At 41.1% G+C, this 24,224-nt stretch overlaps 1 protein-coding gene across 1 annotated transcript in view; it reads right to left on the minus strand.

Moving 5' to 3' along the window:
* LOC124615424 (pre-piRNA 3'-exonuclease trimmer-like) overlaps positions 1-24,224 on the minus strand; it is a 203,156-nt gene that overhangs the window by 167,280 nt on the left and 11,652 nt on the right. The window contains exon 2 of the mRNA XM_047143303.1: positions 23,826-24,060. Coding sequence (XP_046999259.1) covers positions 23,826-24,060 — 235 coding nt within the window. The remainder of the gene's footprint in view (positions 1-23,825; positions 24,061-24,224) is intronic.

Below are 24,224 nucleotides of genomic sequence, written 5' to 3' on the forward strand. Positions count from 1 at the left end.
GAAGTGGATAAATGGAGAGAATTTCTGCAAGATCTCTAGCTTTTCTTCCCTTTGTTAGCAATATTTCATTTAAAATAGCTAGAAACCTGAGAAGTTTTCTCGTGAAAGTGGTTTTCTGACCCCCATCGAAGATTGCAGACACCAGCTGGGATCGGTGAAGAGCAATTTGTTATAGTGGAAAGCTAGAATTTACAAAATACTTGGAAGTGTGGCATGGCTTATATAGGGCGTACCACACGCACTGTCAAAGAATACTGCACTGAACATAAGCATTGCACTCAGCTTTTGCAACAAAGCAAGTCTGCTATTGCCAAACATTGCTATCTTCACCAGACATTCAGTGGAGAATGTTAGAACAATAGTTTTGGGCAGAGTAACAACTTTTTGGGACGTCATGATTAAAGAATCTGTGGAAATATGCATGATGTAAAATGATAGTGGCTAACAGCTGGATAATGCTTGGAACCTGATCATCACCATGATTTACTCTAACTGACAATGACAGAGTACGCCAGTGACCACAGCAAACAGCATCTGTGAGAACAGCTGAGTTTTGCAGTTACATCAGCACGGAAGCTGCCACCAGGCAGTAGGGTCCATCTGTCACCATGAACTTCAAACACGTGAAGAATACTTGCACCACTATGTTTTGAGGAATGGAGGATGTCTTCGACAGCTCACTTAAGAATGACTGACAGGTGTTCAGTCAAAATATTGTGAAGTGTAGTTGACAACAACCACCTTCAAGCTCGAATTTTCTTTGATGTCACCAGGAAAATTTTAAAGTTCACAAAACTTCACTGTTGCACCCACAAACCGAGCATTTTCTTACAAGCTGATTTTACATAAGCTCCTCTGTACGTACAAACATCGTTAACTGTACTGGCTAGAGTAAAATATCAGGGTAGCAAATTGATGACTTGCAGAGTAACTCAATAAGTTATACAACCTGACCTGATGGCCCATTAAAATCCACTATCTAATAACTTCATAAGTGAATCAGAGAGATTAAAAATTTTAAATGATTAATGGAAAATATCATATAAAGATGTGAAACAAATACTAACAAAGAGCTAGAGGGGCTGGCCAGTACTTACCTCAGCTCAGTACAGCCGAAAATATACGTTCCTAGCTTTCGGAACAAATGTTCCTTCATCAGGGAGGAGAGAGGGGAAAGAAAGGGAAAGTAGATTCAGTTACTCACAACCCAGGTTATGAAGCAACAGGGAAAGGAAAATAGGGAGGTTAACAAGGATCCGTGCTACCCTCCCTATTTTCCTTTCCCTGTTGCTTCATAACCTGGGTTGTGAGTAACTGAATCTACTTTCCCTTCTTCCCTTTCTTTCCCCTCTCTCCACCCTGATGAAGGAACATTTGTTCCGAAAGCTAGGAACGTAAATTTTCGGTTCTGTTTTTTGTGTATCTATCGGCTGTACTGAGCTGAGGTAAGTACTGGCCAGCCCCTCTATCTCTTTGTTAGATTAAAAAAATTTTAGTCTTCTAACATTTACTTCATCACCCATTAAAATTGTTGGCAGATTTCATGTAAATTATATTTACCTTCATCTGAATACAAAACACAATTTGTAAAAATGTGATGTGCTAAAATTTGTACTCAAGAATCACAGTAAGTCTCACAAGAGCAGAAAGCAAACAGTAAATGGACCGTGTTGTATCAGTTGATGAATGAGGAGAATCTAATTGTGATCAGGAGGTATATCAACAGGGAGCAGTGGTTTTGACTTGCTGCTGTAGCTAATTGTCTGTCACATCCATATAATTTTCTTCTTACCGACTGTTTATTTCAACATCATGGTAACAGCCTGTAGGGAAACAACACACCAGGGTACAGAATTCTCAGTAAATGTTTCCTTTTCTGCTCCATTTGACAACTAATTTCTCAGTGGAATTCCCAAGTGTCCTGGTACCCATTGCAATAGAATCTTTTTAGGTGGAGAATGGTATCGTGAATGTTCTGGATTATTTAATCAAATGGATACATGTATTGCTTAGATGGCACCAATCATGGTATCTGGGGAGATGATGAATTTCTCAGCAAGAAAATAAAACAAACAATGGGAAGTCCAGATTGTAACATCAACAATATTATGAAAAGAATAGATTGCTACTCACAGAAAAGATGACATCTTGCAGACAGGCACAATGAAAAGACTGTCACACACTGAGCTTTCAGCCAAATTCTTCTTCAGAAAAGAAAAGAAAAGAAAAGAAAAGAAAACACACACACATTCACACTAGCAAAGATACCTTACGCACAAATGGCTGCTACCTCTGGCTGCTCAGGCCAGAAATGTTCCTGTGGAATACACAGATACTGCCATATATGATAACACTATCTCACTGTTGTAAAAGATTTCAACAAAGATTTTAAAACTCCCAAATGCACTTTTTACTACAATATGCTCCAAAGGCATGTTACCGTCAAGGCACTATAAGAGCTAAAACAATTAGTGACAACATCTATTCCACCTTTGATATACAATACAATAGTATTCATTCCTTTTTCAGCCATCACTTACAAAGTTGGTTCTAATTTAATACTGAAGTAGTCATTTTACTTTAATTTTCAATTTTCATACAAGCTACTAAACCAGCATTTGACGATACCCAATTATGACTGAAGACAACACCTGATGATGCTATGGTCATGTAAATACTAATTACTATCAACTTAAGCATACTTTTGTTGGAGTTAAATGTTTCAGGACATGTCTTTTGGGAAATATTTATTAGTACTATATCTACTTCTAATTTTGACAGGAATTTAAGTCCCTGGGCTACATTTCGAAATTCCTCGTGATTTGAAGTGACAGACTTCAGTATCTATTAGTCAATTTCTATCATAACTACATTACTTTAAATTCCTGAGCGCATAGAAAATAAAACAAATAATGTAAAGTCCACATTGGAATACCAACAATATTATGAAAAGAACAGCTGCTACACATCGTAAAGAAGGCTTGCTGGTTTGCAAACAGGCACAACAGAAAGACTGTTTCAGCCAAATCATGCTTTAGAAAAGAAAAGAAAAGAAAATACACACATATTCACACAAGCAAGCACACTCACACACACATGAACGCCAAGCGAGGCACTAAAGGCAACACTAATGCCAAAGCTGAAAAAATGATTTACAGAGAAGTACATGAATTGAATCTGTACATAGGTTAGAGCAGTCAACTAGTCTCCTAGCGCTCAACCATGGTGAGAGAAACCACACCTGCATCCGACCCCTACTAATCCAATTAAAAGCGAAGACAACTATTGACTAAAGAATGCCTCACAGTCAAGCAATCCAGAAAACGACAAGGGATAAGGCTAAAAATGTAACAGACATCAGTCATAGCATAAATAACAAAACAAGATGAGAGCAAAAGTTAAGGCCACAGATGGGCTCTGCATATGAAGGGGGCAGTCCCTCCCCCCCCCCTCCACATCCAAGCCTTCAAGCCTTCATAGGAAAAGTGTGAAAGAGTAGGATAGCACCCACTGATCAACAGAATGGTACACGTAAAACAGAAAGTGGTGCAGCAGAAAAGGAGGCAAGCCACCTAAAAGTAATTAAAACAGAGGAAAACAAGGATGACAGGGGCAGCAGGCGAAGAAGGTAAGGTCAAGAGTCCCCATGACATAGCACGTGGCAGGAGACGCCCCGAATCCCGAACACCACATCTCCACCCCGAAGGTAGTTTGGAAATTTATATCTCAGAATAAAAAATACAGTCACAAAAAAAACTGAGAACCCGTTCAACTGTCCATGAGTTATCCACTGTCACGAGAGGCAAAGAATTCATAACACCATGTTTAGCACAGAAAGCCAGAAGGAGGGGGCATTCCACCAGGATATGAACAACTGTCAGTTAGGCTTCATAACCACAAAGTGGGGATGGGTCATTACATAAAATAAAACTATGAGTCAGTTAGGTATGACCAATGCAGGGGCGACATACAATGGTGAATTCCTTCTGGGAGGAATGGAAGAAAGAGTGCAGCAGTCATCTCCTTGATAGTGCACAGTTTATTTGGGGGGGGGGGGGGGGGGGGAGCAGTAGCCCACATATCTTCTTTCACCTCCAAGTGAGAAGAGGTCGTAGTTGCACCCACAAATCCGCACATGGCGATTATCAAAGCAAATGTAGGGCAAGTAGTAACATTTCTAGCCAATGGATTGGCCAGTTCGTTCCCTGAAATACCAACATGACTTGGGACCAAGAGATAGACAACCAAACAGGCAGTATGATTTAAGTTCAGAGAGAATGTCATGAACAGCAGATATCACAGGGTGACAAAAGTAACATTGGTCAATGGTCTGGAGACTGCTCACTGAGTCAATACATATTAATAAGAGATCAAGGGAGCCCCCGTTTCATAAAATGGAGGGTTCTTAATTGCCATCGGCTCTGCCACACAAGCACAAGGACTCCCAGCAATAAATGGCGTTTCTGACCAGCGGGAGGTGTAAAAGCATAACCAGTCCTATGTATGGTTTTAGAGGCATCAGTGGGAAAGACTGTAGCACCCCAATACTCCTGAAAAACTAAAAGGAACATATGCTGAAAGGTCATGTAGGTGATCGGTACCTGATGTCTTTAAAACAGAACGATTATAATTCATGGTCTGTGTACCAAGCAAGGGAGAGTGTGCAAGAAAACACCGGGAGTACATTCCAAGGAGGATAGGCGAGGTCCTGGCAGAGAGCTGAAAGGTGTGTTCCAATTGGTGATGGCGTCAATGTGAGATAGCGCATCTGCTGGTCTAATCAACTCACCATCAACGTGTCGAACATCAGTAATAAATTGGGCACTGAAGTTCAAATGCCACAATTGAGGTGGCGATGCCTTATCTGGATTCTGACAATGCAAACACAAGTGGCTTATGGTCTGTGAGAAGTATAAAATGTTTACTTTCAAGCACGTGTCTAAGCTTTATGCTTGAGGCATATGACATATAGAGGTTGCAATTTTCCATTGATAAATTTCCTTGTGAAGGCGATAAGTTTTTACTGAAGAAAGCTAGAGCTTGCCAGTCGTGTTACACAAAATTATTGTAACATGTTGTAACACAACTATCATTTCAGTTGACAATGTAGCTACCATGACCGCAAGAGGTGCATCACGAAGAGGACCAGCTAACAATACAGCATATGCAATAGCAGCTTTCATTCTGGCCGAGGATGCTGTCTTTTCATTAGTCTACTCTAGCGTATCTCCAGGCTTAGAAGAAGCTTTTAGCATTTCATTCAGAAGCACTGCTAAAAATGCACAATTGTGCACAAAATATCAATGGAAGTTTTCAAACCTAAGAAATTGTGCAATTCTTGTATTATAGTGAGATGGGGAAACTGAGAAATAGCTTCCACTCTGTCTTGAGGTGGCAGACTTCCTTGTGCACTGATAAGGTACCCTAAGAATCTTAATCCATTGCTCCAAAGACACACTACTGCAGATCAATCACTAGATCATGGTTCTGTAAACGAAGGAAGAAGGAAGGAGTAGTAAAGAGTTCAACGTCATGTCAACAGCGAGATCATTAGAGATGGGTCACAAGCTTGAAATGCTTCAAGCAGGGGAAGGAAATCAGCTATGTCCCTTCAAAGGAACCATCCCACCATTTGCCTGGGGAGATTTTTAAGAATTAACAGAAAACCTAAATCGGGACGGGTCTTGAACCAATGTCCTCCTGAAAGCGAGTACAGTGTGCTATACACTGTACTCGCTAACTCAGTCATGTCCTTGTGACCTAGAGAACATTTGCTGTAGGTGTACTAGATGCTCTGCCTTGCTGCACGACGTTATATTAGGCCATCAATGTACACGAAGGCCTTTTGGTTGAAAGCTTAGTTGTTTAGCAGTCTTTGTTATTCCTGTCTGTGACTCAACCTCTTCACTATATGGTGTGCAGCATACTATACTTTTCATAATATTGTCAGAATTCTAGTTAGTTCAACCATGAAGCACTGGAACGTCTGGGCAAAACATTACCATGAATATGCATACCAAAGTCCTCAATATCTGGCATGGGATAATAATCAAATATCATTCTGGAGTTAAGTCGACAATAGGTGCCATACACTGTGTCAGCCATCAGTCTTCATAGGTACAAGGAGCAAAGAGGCCCAGCTATTATTTGAAGGACGACAAATACCTTGTGCTAAGGCCCGGTATTACACTATCAAATTTCTTTGTCCAATATCTTTGTCAAAGATATTTGATAGTGTAATAGGAACTTTGTCAAATGTCGTCCAATATTTGATCAAATCTAGGGCCTCGCTGTATATTTGATCAAAGAAACCGCTTGTCTTCTGTTCACTGCAATGTGACATGTTACCACATGGAGCGCTAGCATCGCTGCAGCGTTCTGTCGTCTGTAGTGTTTTTATAACCATTGCCGGTAAATACAATTGGTGTGTGCCGACAACTACAAAATTAATAGAGATGTCTGAAGCTGATGAGGCGCTTTACAGCGTGAGGCACCCTGAATACAAAAATAGATTAAGAAGATTGGAGACCTAACCTGACCTGACCTAACCTAACCTAACCTAACCTAACCTAACCTAACCTAACCTAACATAACCCTCTCCTGTAGCAAGGAATCGGAGTGTTATAGTGAGCCTGTCTTCTGAAGATGTAGCAGTTCTTAAGTGAATATTGTGCTTTGTGATATGAGGATACACTTCATTGAGCATATACAGAAATGTATGCTCATCCATTCTTAAGTAATTGATGTACGACTTGACGTCTTCCACTGTAAGCTCACGTAACAAGTATTATTGAATGCTTTTATCGTGTCGTCGTAAAACCCACGGCTTCACCCAGATTAGATTAGTTTTTCGTTCCATAGATCCGTGCTGAGGAGATCCTCATGGATGTGGAACATGTCGATTTTTTAAAGCTGAAATAACAATACTAATAGTATGAATAAATACAATACATCATTTGTTTCTATTAAAAATTTCGCCAATGGAGTAGAAGGAGTTGGCCAGTAGTAAGTCTTTCAGGCTCCTTTTAAACTGATCTTTATTTCTAACTAAATTTTTTGTGTTTCCTGGCAAATTATTGAAGATGAGTGTTCCTGAGTAGTGGACCCCTTTTTGAACTAAAGTAAGTGCTTTTAAGTCCTTGTGCAGATCATTTTTGTTCCTGGTATTGTATGTATGAACTGAGTTGTTTGTTGGAAAAAGAGATATATTATTTACGACAAATTTCATTAAGAAGTAAATATACTGAGAGGCAGTAGTTAGTATACCCAGTTCTTTGAAGAGGTTTCTGCAGGTGGTCCGTGAATTTACTCCACAAATAATACGTATTACATGCTTTTGGACCTTGAAAACTTTTGTTTGACTTCAAGATTTACCCCAAAATATTATCCCATATGACATTATGGAATGAAAGTATGCAAGCTTTTTCATTTTTATGTTGCCTATGTCTGCTAACACTCGAACTGCAAATACAGATTTGTTAAGGCCTTTCTGCAGTTCTGTGGTGTGCTCCTCCCAACTGAATTTATTATCAAGTTGTAATCCCAGGACTTTTAAGACTGTCAACCACGTATGTATGGTTCCATTTTTTCCCCCCACTTCTTTTCCGCATGTGCACACAATGCAATTGAAGTACGTAGAACTGCTGCGGTTAATAACAAGTTGTTGTCAGCCATCTTGAACTTTGACAAAAAATTTGATGACAGTGTAATACTCCTTGTAGTGCTACGTCAAAGATCTTTGTCATATATATTGGACGGAATATTGGATCACATCTTTGATCAAATCTTTGACAAAGAAATCTGATAGTGTAATACCGGCCTAACAGGAAAGAGAACACTTGCTTTGCCGTCAACAGTTTTTCTGGATGCAGATGACAAGGCCAAGTGTGATCAGGCAAGGTGACAATGTGATACACCATTTATTGTCTAACCGATACTGCAGTAGGCAATGGACAGGTGACTTCAGGGAACTGAAGAAGTAGGTGAGTGTATGACAAATCATCTGCAATCACTTTTATGCCGGCATGGCTGGCATCATGTAGGCGTCCATGACTAAATTACTGTGCTGCAGGCTCAAGCAAGCACAAATTGTAAATATGTTGGAGGAGGCTGTAAAACAATAAAAAATGAGCTCCAACAGCAAGTCGCAAACACGACTCCATACGAATTTACATCAAAGGTTGAAGTTTAGATATGAGCTGATGTAGCTATAGGCCTTGATGGAAAACCCAGTTACAGTACACTGGCAATTTCCATAAGTATTCCGTCACGGATGACAAGGAGGAGGCTAAACTGAGAGATCAGCACCTGTGCCACGAAAAATTGTAGCTTGGTAGAGTGCTCCATTACAAACAGTCAGCAGCTATCCAGTTCGAAATGAGTCACTGTTGCTTGCCCTAGACTGGCGAGTTGCAACTCTGAATTTTATGTGAAACTAACAGATACTCTCTCCGGTGAGCAAACGCCTGCTTCTGCTGCATGAGCATTGCCGTCATGACGCAGCTGCAGCATACCATATTTGTAGGGCTGCAACTTGCTTCGACTGTTCAGTTACTTGTGATTACAGGGCTCTGACAGATGTCTCTGTTCTGTGGAGATGGTTGGAACACCCAACAACGGATATATGTTGACCATTTGGTCAGCCGTTTAAGTGAGATTGTTGAGGTCACCAGCCCAAACTGAGTATTTTCTGTGCATCCTATAACAATTATGTTAGATAACCGTTATCTATGACTTCATAACATTGTGCAATAGACGCAAAGCTTACCATCTGCACAGACTGGTGGTATGGCGTTGGAATGCCATGGAGGTTACGGCATGGCACCTGGCTGACATGGCCTTGAGACTGGTTGAGCTACATCCCGATATATACAATAATATAAAAATTTCTGTGACTGGGATTGATTGAAACACCTGATGCAAGAGGCTCCCTTGTGTCAGCAGATATTCAAAGGTCAGGGCTGGTAAGAGTCTGGTGGCCACAGTAAACAGACATATGAGGTGTTCAAAAAGTCTCTCCACAGTGCCGCATGATTGTTAGCCTCACATGCCATATGCCGCAGTGGATATACTTAAATGAAACTCATTGCAGTATCGTTGTGCGCTTATTGTTTCATTGAAAAATATGGGACCCACAATCCGACATCTAGAAACTGCAGTTAAAATTCCTATTTTCACAGAATGAAGTGGTTCCTCATGAGTACACAATGGATTTGCAGTACTCCACATACAAGAATTTTGCAAGTTCATGTGCCCGGATAAATGAAACCACGCCTCATAAGTGAAAAACGGTTCATTAAGAATATCCCTTCCATTTTGATGAAAGAAAGTTTTGAACCACTGACAAAAATGCAGTTTCTTGCCATGATCAGTATTTTTGTTCTTGCACGGCTGTCATTTTGTATGGGAAAAGTGCTAATTTTTTCCTTACAGCTGGGTGGGCTGTTCCGGCACTAACATCGATTTCCTGGGCGAGTTTTCTTACTGACTTGTTCGGACTCATGGACATTTTATCGGAAATATCGAGTAGTTTATCCTCAGACAAAACGCTAGGACGACCACTTCCCGGTGCGTCTGTAACTGAACCCGTACTTTGAAACTTGTTAATCAAATCTTGCACAGTATCGCGATGTGGGAGAGTTGTCTCCGGGAAAACTGAATTAAATGTTTGACGAACTGAAACTATGTATTTAATGCCAGCTTTTAACACTTGTTTGACTAAAAACACACGTTCTTCAATGGTTAGCACTTTAACATTGACAGAAATGAAACAAACGAACAAAGGGCCTAAACTTAAACGTTCACGTAAACACGTAACAACACGCACCAACGATACTACTGACTCTGGCTGAGATAAATGAAACAGTGGAATGTTGGGAGAGTCCACTTGAAGGGAAGTAACCCAGGCAGGTGAAAAATCATATGGCACACGCGGCTAACAATCATACGGCACCGCAGAGAGACTTTTCGAACACCCCATATCAGTGGCAGCTCCTGCCAGTTATGTTAAAGACTGCATTATTAAAGCAGTCTGGGAGTGGGAGCCAAAGTGAACAGTCATGTCAGTAGTGGCTTTCATCAACTGTTAAAACAATATCATTAAAAACATTTGCTTATGGTTCTGTAGTCATGGGCCAGTCTCTAGTGCATATTTGCGCTGGAAGTAATTACAGTTGATGAAAAAGAAATACTGAAGGCAGCCACATGAGGGCATTGAAATAATTCAATAGCGACAAGTGAAAATTTGGCCAGACCAAAATTTGAACCGAAAATTCCTGCTTTACACAAGTGGTCATCTTAACCATTTCAGCTATCTGAGCGTGTTTCCCGTCCAACCCAAATTCCCTACTTGTCAAACACTACTTCTGTAACATCCCCCTATTCACCATCCTCACTGCTCGAAGCATTTAGCTTCATGCCCACAAGAGGTCACAGCTAGGATGCATCCACACTGAAGATATCATGAAATGCTGTCAAGAGGCATACACTGAGGTGACAAAAATCATGGGATGGCAATATGCAGATGGTAGTAGTATCACACACACTAGGTATAATATTCAGGTGATTCATGGGATAAGGTTTCCGATGCGATCACAGTCACACCACAAGAATTAACAGACCAAATGCAGAATGATGGTTGGAGTGGGATGCATGTGACATTCCATTCTGGAAATCGTTTGGGAATTCAATATTCTGAGATCCAGTGTCAAGAGGGCGTCGAGAAAACCAAATTTCAGGCATTACCTTTCAATGCAGCAGCGTTTGCATAGTGCTGTCAATGCTAACAGACAAGCAACACCATGTCACATAACTGCAGCAATCAATGTGGGACATACGATGAACATATCCGTTAGGACAGTGCAGATAAATCTGATGTTAATGGGCTACGACAGCAGATTGGCGATACAAGTGGCATTGCTAACAGCACGACATTGCCTTCAGTGCATCTCTTGGGCTCGTGACCATATCGGTTGAACCCTGCACAACTGGAACACCATGAAGCCATGGACCCAAGTTCTGTCACCAAAGCAATGTGCAAGCTGGTCGCAGCTCCATAATGGAGTTGGTTGTGTTTACATAGGTGTACTATGTCCTATATCTGAATGAACTGATCATTGATGGGAAACGGTTATTTTCCACTACTTGGAGACCATTAGCAGCCATTCATGGACTTCGTGTCAGTGTATATCACTATTATATGTATGCTGTCTGTTCTTTTAGACAAGTGTACCACACATATTAAAGTGTTATCTGCCCACGATTGCAAAATTGTATTGATAATTAATTGTGCAATGTATTAAGTGTAGAGTGAACTGTAATGTGAAAAATGACATGGATCATTAAATGGTGTCCCTTACCAAAAAGTGTGTGCTCTTTGCTGCAAGCCACGTAGTTCAGGATTTCCACCAAATATCGCCACTGCAGCACCACACCCGCCACTTCTGTACGAGACCACAACCAGATGCTCTCACTGCAACCTCTGAAGATGCAAGATTAGTGGAATTCAGAAAAATCATGAGATGTGACCAATTTGCACCCTCAACCACCTCACATTTATGATCGCTCTATCACAAATAGGTGCCCAATTTCTTGCCAATGTAAGGAGTGTTGTAATTGGCAGGCTACCATTACAGCCATATATTCCACAAAATATCGTCATTAATTGCCGTGCTTGTGAGTGAGCAAAGATAATGAAATAGCTGGCATGTTTTGCAGTAATCGAATTCTTCAGTGCAGAGCAATTTTCCAAGATCCTTAGCTCATGACTGTGGTAAGTGCTTTACAAGTGCATGTTTAGTTGAAGTGTATTTTTCAGTGCTTGTTGGTGAAGCTAGGTCTTGCACTTTCACATTCATTTGCTCATTATGTGCAACTGCCACATAATTATATTTAGTTTCATCCAAGGCGATGTGGGCCAAAACAAATTGGTTCTCAAGCTGGGCAACTCTCAATACTGGATTATCTAACCAGAAGGGCAGGGATTACACAACAACTGGACTAAGGATCCCACTTGCTGCTGTTAAGTTGCTGCTTGCAGGATTCTCCAAGTTAAGCAAGGTAGGTGTTGATTATGCAATGCAATTGTTCACGAGGGATTCTGCATGGTGCAGTTGACACGAAAACCTATGTGAGATGCGTTTTATCATTCCAGCATGCAATTTAATTTTTCTGGCATGTCATATGATCATTCTGGCACGATTTGAAAACTCAGGACCACCAAATGTTGTGCATAAATACAATTTATTTGTGCAAGACAAAATAAGCAATTAACTATAATGCATAATCAGAAGACTGCAAGGAGTAACTAAACCTATCATTTGATCATCTGTTTGTAGTTCAGAGGCAGCATGGAGAACCAGTGTGTTTATACTGCATATATACTTAAAGCTTCACTTTTCATTGTTATACCATTTCTTTTATTTTATTTGTCTGATAGTGAGTGATCCTTTTTTTAAAGTCCAAAATAAAAATGTTTCTCTCTGTCCCCCCCCCTTTTTTTTGGTCCATGGCATTGTTTGTCGTCATGGTATGACCCACCCCAACTCGCGGCTCCTCATGGGCACATCAACGTAGGAATGGCTGACCAACATGCAAGTCATTGAGTGAAATCCCAATGACCTAGATATAAGTAACATGTGTTGTCAAGGACCTACCAGCATGCACATAATTGAATATCCCCCCCAATGATAAGTTGCCTACTGCATTGTGTTTTGGGCATACAGTATTATGCATCCCATCCTCCTGGAAATGTTTAAGAGGATAGTAGTAAACTGGTGGAACATTGGGTAGCCTTCCCTGCATGAACAGTGAGGTGCAGAGTAAGTATAGAATTAAACTTGACAACATTATAGTTTGCTGAACAGGAGGAAATTAAATATAGGCCGAAAAAAGGAAAAGGGACAACCAAAATCAGACTCTGAGAAAGAAGTCGTGGCAGTTCGAAGAAGTCTCAGAAATTGGAAACAAGTAATAGGATAGAAGTAATTGCAGCACATAAAGAAAGAAATGCTGAAGTTATCTGGGGCCTGTGATCATCATGACATTCACACAAAAAAAGCCATGAACTCCCATAAGGGACACTGTAGAATAACTAATAGTTTTCAACAACTTACATTCTATTCTCTTTGTGATCTCCTTAATACCTGAGCAGCAATGACCCTTGGTAACTGAAAGAACACAAAGTTACATCTGAACTTGCACAGAGCCACAACACTTATCCTGGTTGGCAAGTGACACTCACTGCTCCATTAGTGGAACAGGCAATCATAATACACAGTCTGAATGCTTTGAAATGGAAACATCAGTGGCTTCTTGGAGAACAGTTTCAATTTGTTTCATCCTTTCCTGGAGGGTCTCAACCAAAGGATTCGTCGACTCTGTGATGGTCGTCGCTGGGTATTTCTAGACCTGCGGTATCAGTTACGGATTTGTAGGACTCCCCTTGATAGGTCAGGGATGCACTACAAAAAGGAAGCACCTACTCTGGTAGCAGAGTATTTGTAGAGTGAACATGAGGGTCTTTTAGGCTACGCAGTAGTTTGAAGTACTCTGATGAACACTCGGCAGTTGATACGCAACGAGAGAAATCAGACGGCTTTCGCAATAAAGACACTTCGACTGTCAAAATTTTATCAATGAATTGTTGAAGTATTCATTACAAAGTTCCCGAATTTACAGCCATCTAGAAACAGTCTCACTGTCAAATTATTCTCGGGATCAAGAGCAGGCTCTGAGATATTTAGCTAACCATGGAACATATATCAGAAGGACAGATTAGAGGCCATAGAAGGGTAAGTGTTCACTGTACTTGATAAAAATATTGTCTCTAATGAGGTTGATGTTGAGTGCGAGTTCGCATATAATAGATCTAGTGAAACCAAGCTAATTGTTGGATGTTTTTACCAGCCACCTGATTCTGTTGTGGCAGTTCTAGAGTCATTCAAAGAATATCTATGGTCAGTAGCATGTAAATACCCAGATCACCCATTACTAGTTGAAGGCAATTTTAACCAATCGAGTACAGACTGGGATGTCTATGGATTCATTGCAGGTGGTACAGACAGACAGTCTTGCAAAATACTTTTGAACATGTTTTCTAAAACTGTCTTGAGCAGCTATTCCGGCAGCCCACACGCAATGGAAATACCTTAGAACTTGAAGCTACGAAAAGGCCTGACTTTATTGACAATGTCAGTATAGAAACAGGGATTAGTGATCATGATATCATTACAGCAACTATGATTACAAAAGTTAATATATCAGTTAAGATGGCTAGGAGTGTATTTCTGTTAGAAAAAGCAGATAAGTGCTGTTAGTGTCTCACTAAGACAATGAATTGGCATCACTTAGTTCCAGTAAGATGGACGTAGAGGAATTACTGGCAACGTTTAAGCACACTGTAAATCGTGGTCTGGAGAATTATGTGCCTAGTAAGTGGATTAAGGATGGAAAAGACCCACAAGGGTTTAATAACAAGATTCGGAAAATGCTGAGGAAGCAGAGGCTGTTGCACCCTAGGTTCAAAAGAGGACACACAAATGGTGGCAAAGATTAGTATTCATGTGTCTGTGAAAAGATCTATGAGCAAAGCATACAACTACTACCACCATAATACCTTAGCAAAAGATCTGGCAGGGAACTGGAGAAAATTTGGATCCTATGTAAAATAGCTGAGTGGGTCTATGGCTTCCAAGGGTTGTTAGCATCTCACTTAGACAGTGAATTGGCATCACTTAGTTCCAGTAAGATGGATGTAGAGGAATTACTGGCAAAATTTAAGCAGATTGTAAATCGTGGTCTGGAGAATTATGTGCCTAGTACGTGGGTTAAGGATGGGAAAGATCCACCATAGTTTAATAACGAGAATCGGAAAATGCTGAGGAAGCAGAGGCTATTGCAATCTCAGTTCAAACAAGAATACGCAAATGACAATAAACAAATGTTAGTATTCATGCATCTGTGAAAAGACCTAAGCGCAAAGCATACAACTACTACCACTGTCATACCTTAGTAAAAGATCTGGCAGAGAACCCAAGAAAATGCAAATACTATGTAAAGTCGCTGAGTGGGTCTAAGGCTTCCATCCAGTCACTGGTCGACCAGTCTGGTGTGGCAATTGAAGTTAGCAAAACAAAAGCTGAAATTTTAAATTTCATATTCCAGTAATCATTCACAAAGGAGAATCATACAAACATATCATCGTTTGACCATCAAACGAACTCCTATATGGACAACTTAGTAATAAGCATCCCTTGTGCAGAGACACTACTGAAGGAGTTGAAAGCAAAGAACTAATCAGGTCTGGATGGAATCCCAAATTGACTTTTCAATGAGTATTCTACGACACTGGCTCCTTATTTAGCTATCATTTATCGCGAATCTCTCAACCAGCACAAAGTCGCAAAAGACTGGAAAAAAGTGCAGGTGATTCCTGTGTATGAGGGCAAAAGAATGGACCCGCAACATTACACAGCAATATCCCTAATACTGGTTTGCTGCAGAATCCTTGAACATACTCTCAGTCTGAATATAATAATGTTCTTGGCATAATGAAGTTTATGTCCACGTTTCAGAAAGCATCACTCGTATGAAACTCAACTTGCACTTTTCTCACTTTATACATTGCAAACTATCGATGAATGTCAATAGGCACATTCGATATTTCTAGACTTCTAGAAAGCGTTTGACACGGTGTGCAACTGTGGGATGTTAAAGAAGGTACAAGCATATGGAAGAGGTTCACAGATATGTGAGAGGCTCGAAGACTTCTTAATTTACAGAACCCAGAATTTTCTCCTCAATGGTGTGTGTTCATCAGAGACAAGAGTACCATTAGGAGTCCCCCACAGAAGTATGATAGGACCACTACCATTCACTATACACATCAATGATTTGGTGGACAGCAATCTGTGGTTGTTTGCTGATGATGCTGTGGCGTATAGTAAGGTGTTGAAGTTGGGTGACTGCAGGAGGATACAAGATGACAGACAAAATTTCTAGTTGGAGTGATGAATGGAAGCGAGATCTAAATGTATGTTAATGCAGATGTGAAGGAAACGCAAACCCTTAACCTTCAGATACAGTATTAGTGGTGTATTGCTCGACAGTCACATCGTTTACATATCTGGATGTAACGGTGCAAAGCGATACGAAATGGAACGAGCCGGTCAGGATTGTGGTAGGAAAGGCGAATGATCGACTTCGGTTTATTGGGACGGTTCTATGAAAGTGTGGTTCATCTGCAAAGGAGACTGCATGTAGGACACTAATGCGACCTATTCTTGAGTAAAGCTTTTGTGAGTGTTTAGGAACCATACAAGGTCAGATTAAAGGAAGACATTGAAGCAATTCAGAGATGAGCTGCCATATCTGTTAGTGATAGGTTCAAACAATATGCAAGTGTTAGAGAGGTGCTTCGAGAACTCAAATGGGAATTCCCAGGGAGAAGAGCCGTTCTTTTCAAGGAACACTATTGAGAAAATTTAGAGAACAGGCATTTGAAACTGACTGCACTATGATTCTGTTGCTCCCAACATACTTTGCATGAAAGGACATGAAGATAACGTACAAGAAATTAAGGCTCACACATAGGCATATAAACAGTCATTTTTTCCCTCAGTCTTATTTGTGAGTGGAACAAGACAGGAAATGACTAATAGTGGCAGTGTCCTCCGCCATGTGCCATACGGTGAATTGCGGAGTATCGCTGTAGATGTTGATGTATACAATGCTCCAACACAGGCAGTTGACTACAAAGTGCCCTGTTAGATTTTCTGAACATCTATGTTGGCACATTTTCTATATGCTTAATGGATTGCGACTGGGAAGTGGTCACTGGAGAGCAAATCATCAATCCGCCCCACTGAGCAATATTTGCAAGGGTAAACTGAGATACTAGCTGCACAGAACAACTGCATAGCAGTATATAAGAAAGCCCATATTAAAAAGACGTAGTTCTGCCTGTGTCAGACCATCAACCGCACTACATGAAGAGCGTGTGGTGGCAGAACCCCAGAGCACACTGTATTGCGCGAAGTTTCCATGAAGAAGAAAAGGTTGAGGAAGCTATCTGATGAGATTATGGAGAGGCTCACGGTATATCCTTCATTAGGGAGCATTAATACAATATGGGCACAACAGCAGTGGTAGCCTTGTCTGATATTAAGCAAAAGATGTCAGTGGTATTTGGCATTGACAAACACAGTTACATCACCCATAGCCCTCACCCCAAAAGGTCATCCTTTCATGAAAAGCTATAATCCCTAGTCTGGGAGCATTGCTACCTCTGACAGAAGTCTCCTGGAAAAATATGCAAATTGGCCTCACCTGTGCCAGTAGGCTCTGTTACTCCACATGAACTCCGTGCCCCTTGACACTCAAAATTTGGGTATGGGAACAACCAAATGGTGAGGTACTCTCTTTTTTTTCTCAGCCCACCTTTCTGTCAAAGTGACATAACTATTACATATTTTTGGATTTTGTAATGGTTAGTTCCTACAAACGAATTTTAGGCCCATATTTTTAAGTGTATCAACACTGTGAACTTAAGACAGCATAAGTGTCGGCGGTCTTATGACTTAGTGCTCATTTTTTTTTTGTTTTCATCTAATTACACCCTTTTCCTTCTTTGAGGGGCACAGCTGGCATCCCCCTACCCGAGAAAATTTCTTTTACAAGAACCATTAATGGTTTCTCCACTATCTGTTCTGCACTTTCTGTGAATATTTTTAATTGTATCAACAGTATCAAACTAACTGTTGCACTCATTATTTTGGTAGGAGTTAAAGATATAACAGTCTTTCCCCTGGCAGGTTCAACAACAGTTGTGTGTATTTGCCCCACTCTCGGTGGAGTATTTGTGGGTTGCTTCATTAGAATTAGAATTTTTAATAGCTGCTGCACAAGTAGCAAACCTCTATGGTTGCTCTACATTAAATGCTTCTTTTACTTCACCAGAAAGAGTTTTCCTTAAGATATTCTGCTCTTGAATTTTCCTATCAGCAACAAATACTGAGCATGTCCTACTGCTACTGAGTCCTACTGAGTGTTTACCTTAACAATTGACACTCTTAACATGTTAATGTTCTTTCATATTGATGATCTGACAACCTGTATTTTACTCACACAGCTTTATGATTATACACAACAAGGGTTTGCCCGTAGTTCTGAAGTGCAAAAAATATGTAAGGGTGTACTGCTACAGAATAGCAACATGACATATAGACAAAGGGTTTGCCCGTAGTTCTGAAGTGCAAAAAATCTGTAAGGGTGTACTGCTACAGAATAGCAACATGACATATAGACAGTCATATCCCTTACGCTTCACTGGTTCCCCTGAATATTCCAAATTGAGTGCATCTTTGCTGGCAGGAGACGCTGTCTTGCTGTTTTGTTCAATGATGCCCAAGTACCAGCATTCATATATCTTCATGCGAGGCAAGACCAGTCATTGTTCACGTTTCACATGGAACTGTCATACACAGTCGATCACAACAAAAAACATTACCAGTTCACAGATGTCAATAAAATTTGAATTTTTCTGTTGAATCATAGGGCAACAGTGCACGATTTATTAGTTTATTCATGCAGGGTGCATATAATTACACATAAACCAGTGGAACATCAATATCATCAATCTCACTCAGTAGCATCAGTTAGTGGGCTAAATATTATATCAACAATTGTCAAGGCTACCATGTGACAGATTAATTTCGAAAAGCAATGCAGCAATGGCAAACTTCAGTATGGAAGTGGAACTAAATTTAGCTGCTAATATTAGTACAGCTGGGCCCAACCATTGTTAGGAATTGTGCTACAAAAGAACTCAGTAAAGAAAACAATGGTATGAACTGTCATCCATTCAAAGAAACATTTTCACTTAATTAAAAAACTGATGACCAACATTTGTAAAGAAAAGAGGCATGTTTCTGTTTTAAGCAACACGTCCAGGTTTTATACAAAGCACATTCTCTGTTAACTACCACTTACCTGTATCCAATTTCAATTAAGAATTGTCAAAATACAGCAACAGGTAGGTTACACATATTACAGACTTATTACGTTGGAAACAAACAGGTGAACTCTAATGGATAGAGGGAAACATTCCACGTGGGAAAAATATATCTAAAAACAAAGATGATGTGACTTACCAAACGAAAGCGCTGGCAGGTCGATAGACACACAAACAAACACAAACATACACACAAAATTCAAGCTTTCGTAACAAACTGTTGCCTCATCAGGAAAGAGGGAAGGAGAGGGAAAGACAAAAGGATGTGGGTTTTAAGGGAGAGGGTAAGGAGTCATTCCAATCCCGGGAGCGGAAAGACTTACCTTAGGGGGAAAAAAGGACGGGTATACACTCGCGCACACACACACATATCCATCCACACATATACAGACACAAGCAGACATATTGGTCTTTAAATATGTCTGCTTGTGTCTGTATATGTGTGAATGGAAATGTTTGTGTGTGCGAGTGTATACCCGTCCTTTTCTCCCCCTAAGGTAAGTCTTTCCGCTCCCGGGATTGGAATGACTCCTTACCCTCTCCCTTAAAACCCACATCCTTTCGTCTTTCCCTCTCCTTCCCTCTTTCCTGATGAGGCAACAGTTTGTTGCGAAAGCTTGAATTTTGTGTGTGTGTTTGTGTTTGTTTGTGTGTCTATCGACCTGCCAGCGCTTTCGTTTGGTAAGTCACATCATCTTAGGGAAACATTCCACGTGGGAAAAATATAGCTAAACACAAAGATGATGTAACTTACCAAACGAAAGCGTTGGTATGTAGATAGAGACACTAACAAACACAAAATTCTGGAGTTGTTCTTCACTGCGAGTCCAAACATTGGGTTGGCAGGCTTGGGTAACCAAGAAGGCTTCCTCTAAGCGACCCATAAATAGGTTGGCATACGAGGGGGCCATCCTGGTACCCATGGCTGTTCCCTTTAATTGTTGGAATGTCTGGCCTTCAAAAGTGAAGAAGTTGTGGGTTAGGATAAAGATGGCTAAGGTAATGAGGAAAGAGTTTTTAGGTAGGGTGGCACGTGATCGCCGTGAAAGGAAGTGCTCCATCGCAGCAATGCCCTGGACGTGCGGGATATTTGTGTATAAGGAAGTAGCATCAATGGTTACAAGGATGGTTTCCAGGGGTAACAGATTGGGTAAGGGTTCCAGGCATTGGAGAAAGTGGTTGGTGTCTTTGATGAAGGATGGGAGACTGCATGTAATGGGTTGAAGGTGTTGGTCTATGTAGGCAGAGATACGTTCTGTGGGGGCTTGGTAACCAGCTACAATGGGGCGGCCGGGATGATTGGGTTTGTGAATTTTAGGAAGTAGGTAGAAGGTAGGGGTAAAAGGTGTCAGTGGGGTCAGGAGGTTGATGGAGTCAGGTGAAAGGTTTTGTAGGGGGCCTAAGGTTCTGAGGATTCCTTGAAGCTCCGCCTGGACATCAGGAATGGGATTACCTTGGCAAACTTTGTATGTAGTGTTGTCTGAAAGCTGATGCAGTCCCTCAGCCACATACTCCCGACGATCAAGTACCACGGTCGTGGAACCCTTGTCAGCCAGGAGAATGACGATGGATCAGTCAGCCTTCAGATCAAGGATAGCCTGGGCTTCAGCTATGGTGATGTTGGGAGTAGGATTAAGGTTTTTCAAGAAGGATTGAGAGGCAAGGCTGGAAGTGAGGAATTCCTGGAAGGTTTGGAGAGGGTGATTTTGAGGAAAAGGAAGTGGGTCCCGCTGTGATGGAAGATGGAACTGTTCCAGGCAGGGTTCAATTTGGATAGTGTCTTGGTGAGTTGGATCATTAGGTGTAGGATTAGGATTGTTTTTCTTCGTGGCAAAGTGCTATTTCCAGCAGAGAGTACGAGTGTAGGACAGTAAATCTTCGGCAAGGGCTGTTTGGTTGAATCTGGGAGTAGGGCTGAAGGTGAGGCCTTTGGATAGGACAGAGGTTTCGGATTGGGAGAGAGGTTTGGAGGAAAGGTTAACTACTGAATTAGGGTGTTGTGGTTCCTGATTGTGTTGATTAGAATTTTGAGGTTTTGGAGGGAGTGGAGCTGGAAGTGGGAGATTGAGTAGATGGGAGAGACTGGGTTTGTGTGCAATGAGAGGAGGTTGAGGTTTGCTGGAAAGCTTGTGAAGGGTGAGTGAGTTGCCTTTCCAGAGGTGTGATACCAGGAGATTGGATAGTTTCTTGAGGTTGCCACTTCCTTATACACAAATATCCCGCACATCCAGGGCCTTGCTGTGATCGAGCACTTCCTTTCACGCCAATCACCAGCCACCCTCCCTAAAACCTCTTTCCTCATTACCTTAGCCAGCTTTATCCTAACCCACAACTTCTTCACTTTTGAAGGCCAGGCATACCAACAATTAAAGGGAACAGCCATGGGTACCAGGATGGCCCCCTCATATGCCAACCTATTTATGGGTCGCTTAGAGGAAGCTTTCTTGGTTACCCAAGCCTGCCAACCCAAAGTTTGGTACAGATTTATTGATGACATCTTCATGATCTGGACTCACAGTGAAGAAGAACTCCAGTATTTCCTCTCCAATCTCAACTCCTTTGGTTTCATCAGATTCACCCAGTCCTACTCCAAATCCCATGCCACTTTCCTCGATGTTGACCTCCATCTGTCCAATGGCCAGCTTCACACATCCGTCCACATCAAACCCACCAACAAGCAACAGTACCCCCATTATGACAGCTGCCACCCATTCCATATCAAACAGTCCCTTCCCTACAGCTTTGGTCTTCGTGGCAAATGAATCTGCTCCAGTCCTGAATCCCTGAACCATTACACCAACAACCTGAAAACAGCTTTTGCATCCCGCAACTACCCTCCCGACCTGGTACAGAAGCAAATAACCAGAGCCACTTCCTCATCCCCTCAAATCCAGAACCTCCCACAGAAGAACCACAAAAGTGCCCCACTTGTGACAAGATACTTTCCGGGACTGGATCAGACTCTGAATGTGGCTCTCCAGCAGGGATATGACTTCCTCAAATCCTGCCCTGAAATGAGATCCATCCTTCATGAAATCCTCCCCACTCCACCAAGAGTGTCTTTCCGCCGTCCACCTAACCTTCGTAACCTCTTGGTTCATCCCTACGAAATCCCCAAATCACCTTCCCTATCCTCTGGCTCCTACCCTTGTAACCACCCCCGGTGTAAAACCTGTCCCATACACCCTCCCACCACCACCTACTCCAGACCTGCAACCCGGAAGGTGTACACGATCAAAGGCAGAGCCACGTGTGAAAGCTCCCACGTGATTTACCAACTGACCTGCCTACACTGTGAAGCCTTCTATGTGGGAATGACCAGCAACGAACTTTCCATTCGCATGAACGGACACAGGCAGACAGTGTTTGTTGGTAATGAGGATCACCCTGTGGCTAAACATGCCTTGGTGCTCAGCCAGCACATCTTGGCACAGTGTTACACCGGACGGGTTATCTGGATACTTCCCACTGACACCAACCTATCAGAACTCCGGAGATCGGAACTTGCCCTTCAATATATCCTCTCTTCCCGTTACCCACCAGGCCTCAACCTCTGCTAATTTCAAGTTGCCGCCCCTCGTACATCACTTGTCATTCAACAACATCTTTGCCTCTGTACTTCAGCCTCGACTGACATCTCTGCCCAACCTCTTTGTCTTTACATATGTCTGTCTGTGTCTGTATATGTGCGGATGGATGTGTGTGTGTGTGTGTGTGTGCCAGTGTATACCTGTCCTTTTTTCCCCCTAAGGTAGGTCTTACCGCTCGCGGGATTGGAATGACTCCTTAATCTCTCCCTTAAAACCCATATCCTTTCGTCTTTCGCTCTCCTTCCCTCTTTCCTGGTGGAGCAACCGTGGGTTGTGAAAGCTTGAAATTTGTGTGTGTGTTTATGTATTTTTTGTCTCTATCAACATACTAACGCTTTCGTTTGCTAAGTTACAGCATCTTTGTTTTTTTTTATATATATACATTTTCTGCATTAGCATTTCAGTGTATTATTTATTATATTCTTCACAATATTCCCACCTTCTGTCAGACTGCACAAGCTAGCTCTTCATCCCACATTTTGACATCAACATCTATGATATAGTAGGGTCTCACCATACCTCCTGAAGGTATCCAGAGATAAGTTCCCATACAATTTGGTTCATACCGAACATCTGTTCTGAAAACCAACACAGTTTCAATAAAAAGGAGTGCCACTACGCTATCTGTTGATGACCTTAAGGAAGCAAGCTATTCCTTCCTAGTTTCTAAACCCTACATAGTTTATTTTGACGCAAAAGTGCCCTTTCACTGTTAAGTTCTTTTTACTTAATAGTTAACAGGGAGAGCTGTTGGGAGTTTTAGAGCCTGAATCACTGAGGCGTATATGGGTTTGATAAAGATGATAAGACGAAGGAAAATATAGGCAACTGATACAGGGATTGTATATATCTGGAGGGTGAAATTGGTACAATTATCTTCAATTTTATTTTCCCACTAGTCTCATTTTGCTGTCCCTAAAATGCTTCAATTTGAATAGAACTGTCTCATTCCAAGTCAAAACAACTTATTTTCACAATAATGTGGACATACTTTTTAAAACAGAATCACCTCCGCTTTATTCAGTGTCAGTTTGGATTTTATATTAGTTTATAATGTTTCGATATGCAAAATCAGTTTATACTACATGAACACAACAGCAGAAGGAAAGCAATGAAATATGCACTACAGATAGATAATATTATTATTATTAACAAAGCTGAAGTTACACGCTTTCAATTTTTCTCTAAAGTATGTTTATGCAGCCACAAGACATGGATGTACTTACCTTATTGAAGTCGAAATCATACTCACACAGGAAATGGACTGATGATGCCTGTGTGAGGTAAACACTATCTATTGAACCAAAACTGCAGGGATAAACAGGTATTCTGTATATATTCGCAACATATTTATTTTCATCTCGAACATATGAAAATACAGACAAACCAATCTGTATAATAATTACTTTTTCAAGATTTCTTCTTAATTTTTCATATCTCTGTCTTCCTGTGTCAAACAGACTGTAACAAAAAATTGAATTTGTTTAAGTACTTTACTAATGATGTTGTTATTTAAATGTGTTGATGTTGTTCAAAAAGCACTCTTGCGAGCATACTGCAAGTTAAATGTACTAATGATTGTATTTAGTATAGAATATTTAGTAAACAAAATTCAGACAGATATT

This window comes from Schistocerca americana, chromosome 1, assembly GCF_021461395.2.
Source record: "Schistocerca americana isolate TAMUIC-IGC-003095 chromosome 1, iqSchAmer2.1, whole genome shotgun sequence".
NCBI classification, from domain to species: Eukaryota; Metazoa; Arthropoda; class Insecta; order Orthoptera; family Acrididae; genus Schistocerca; species Schistocerca americana.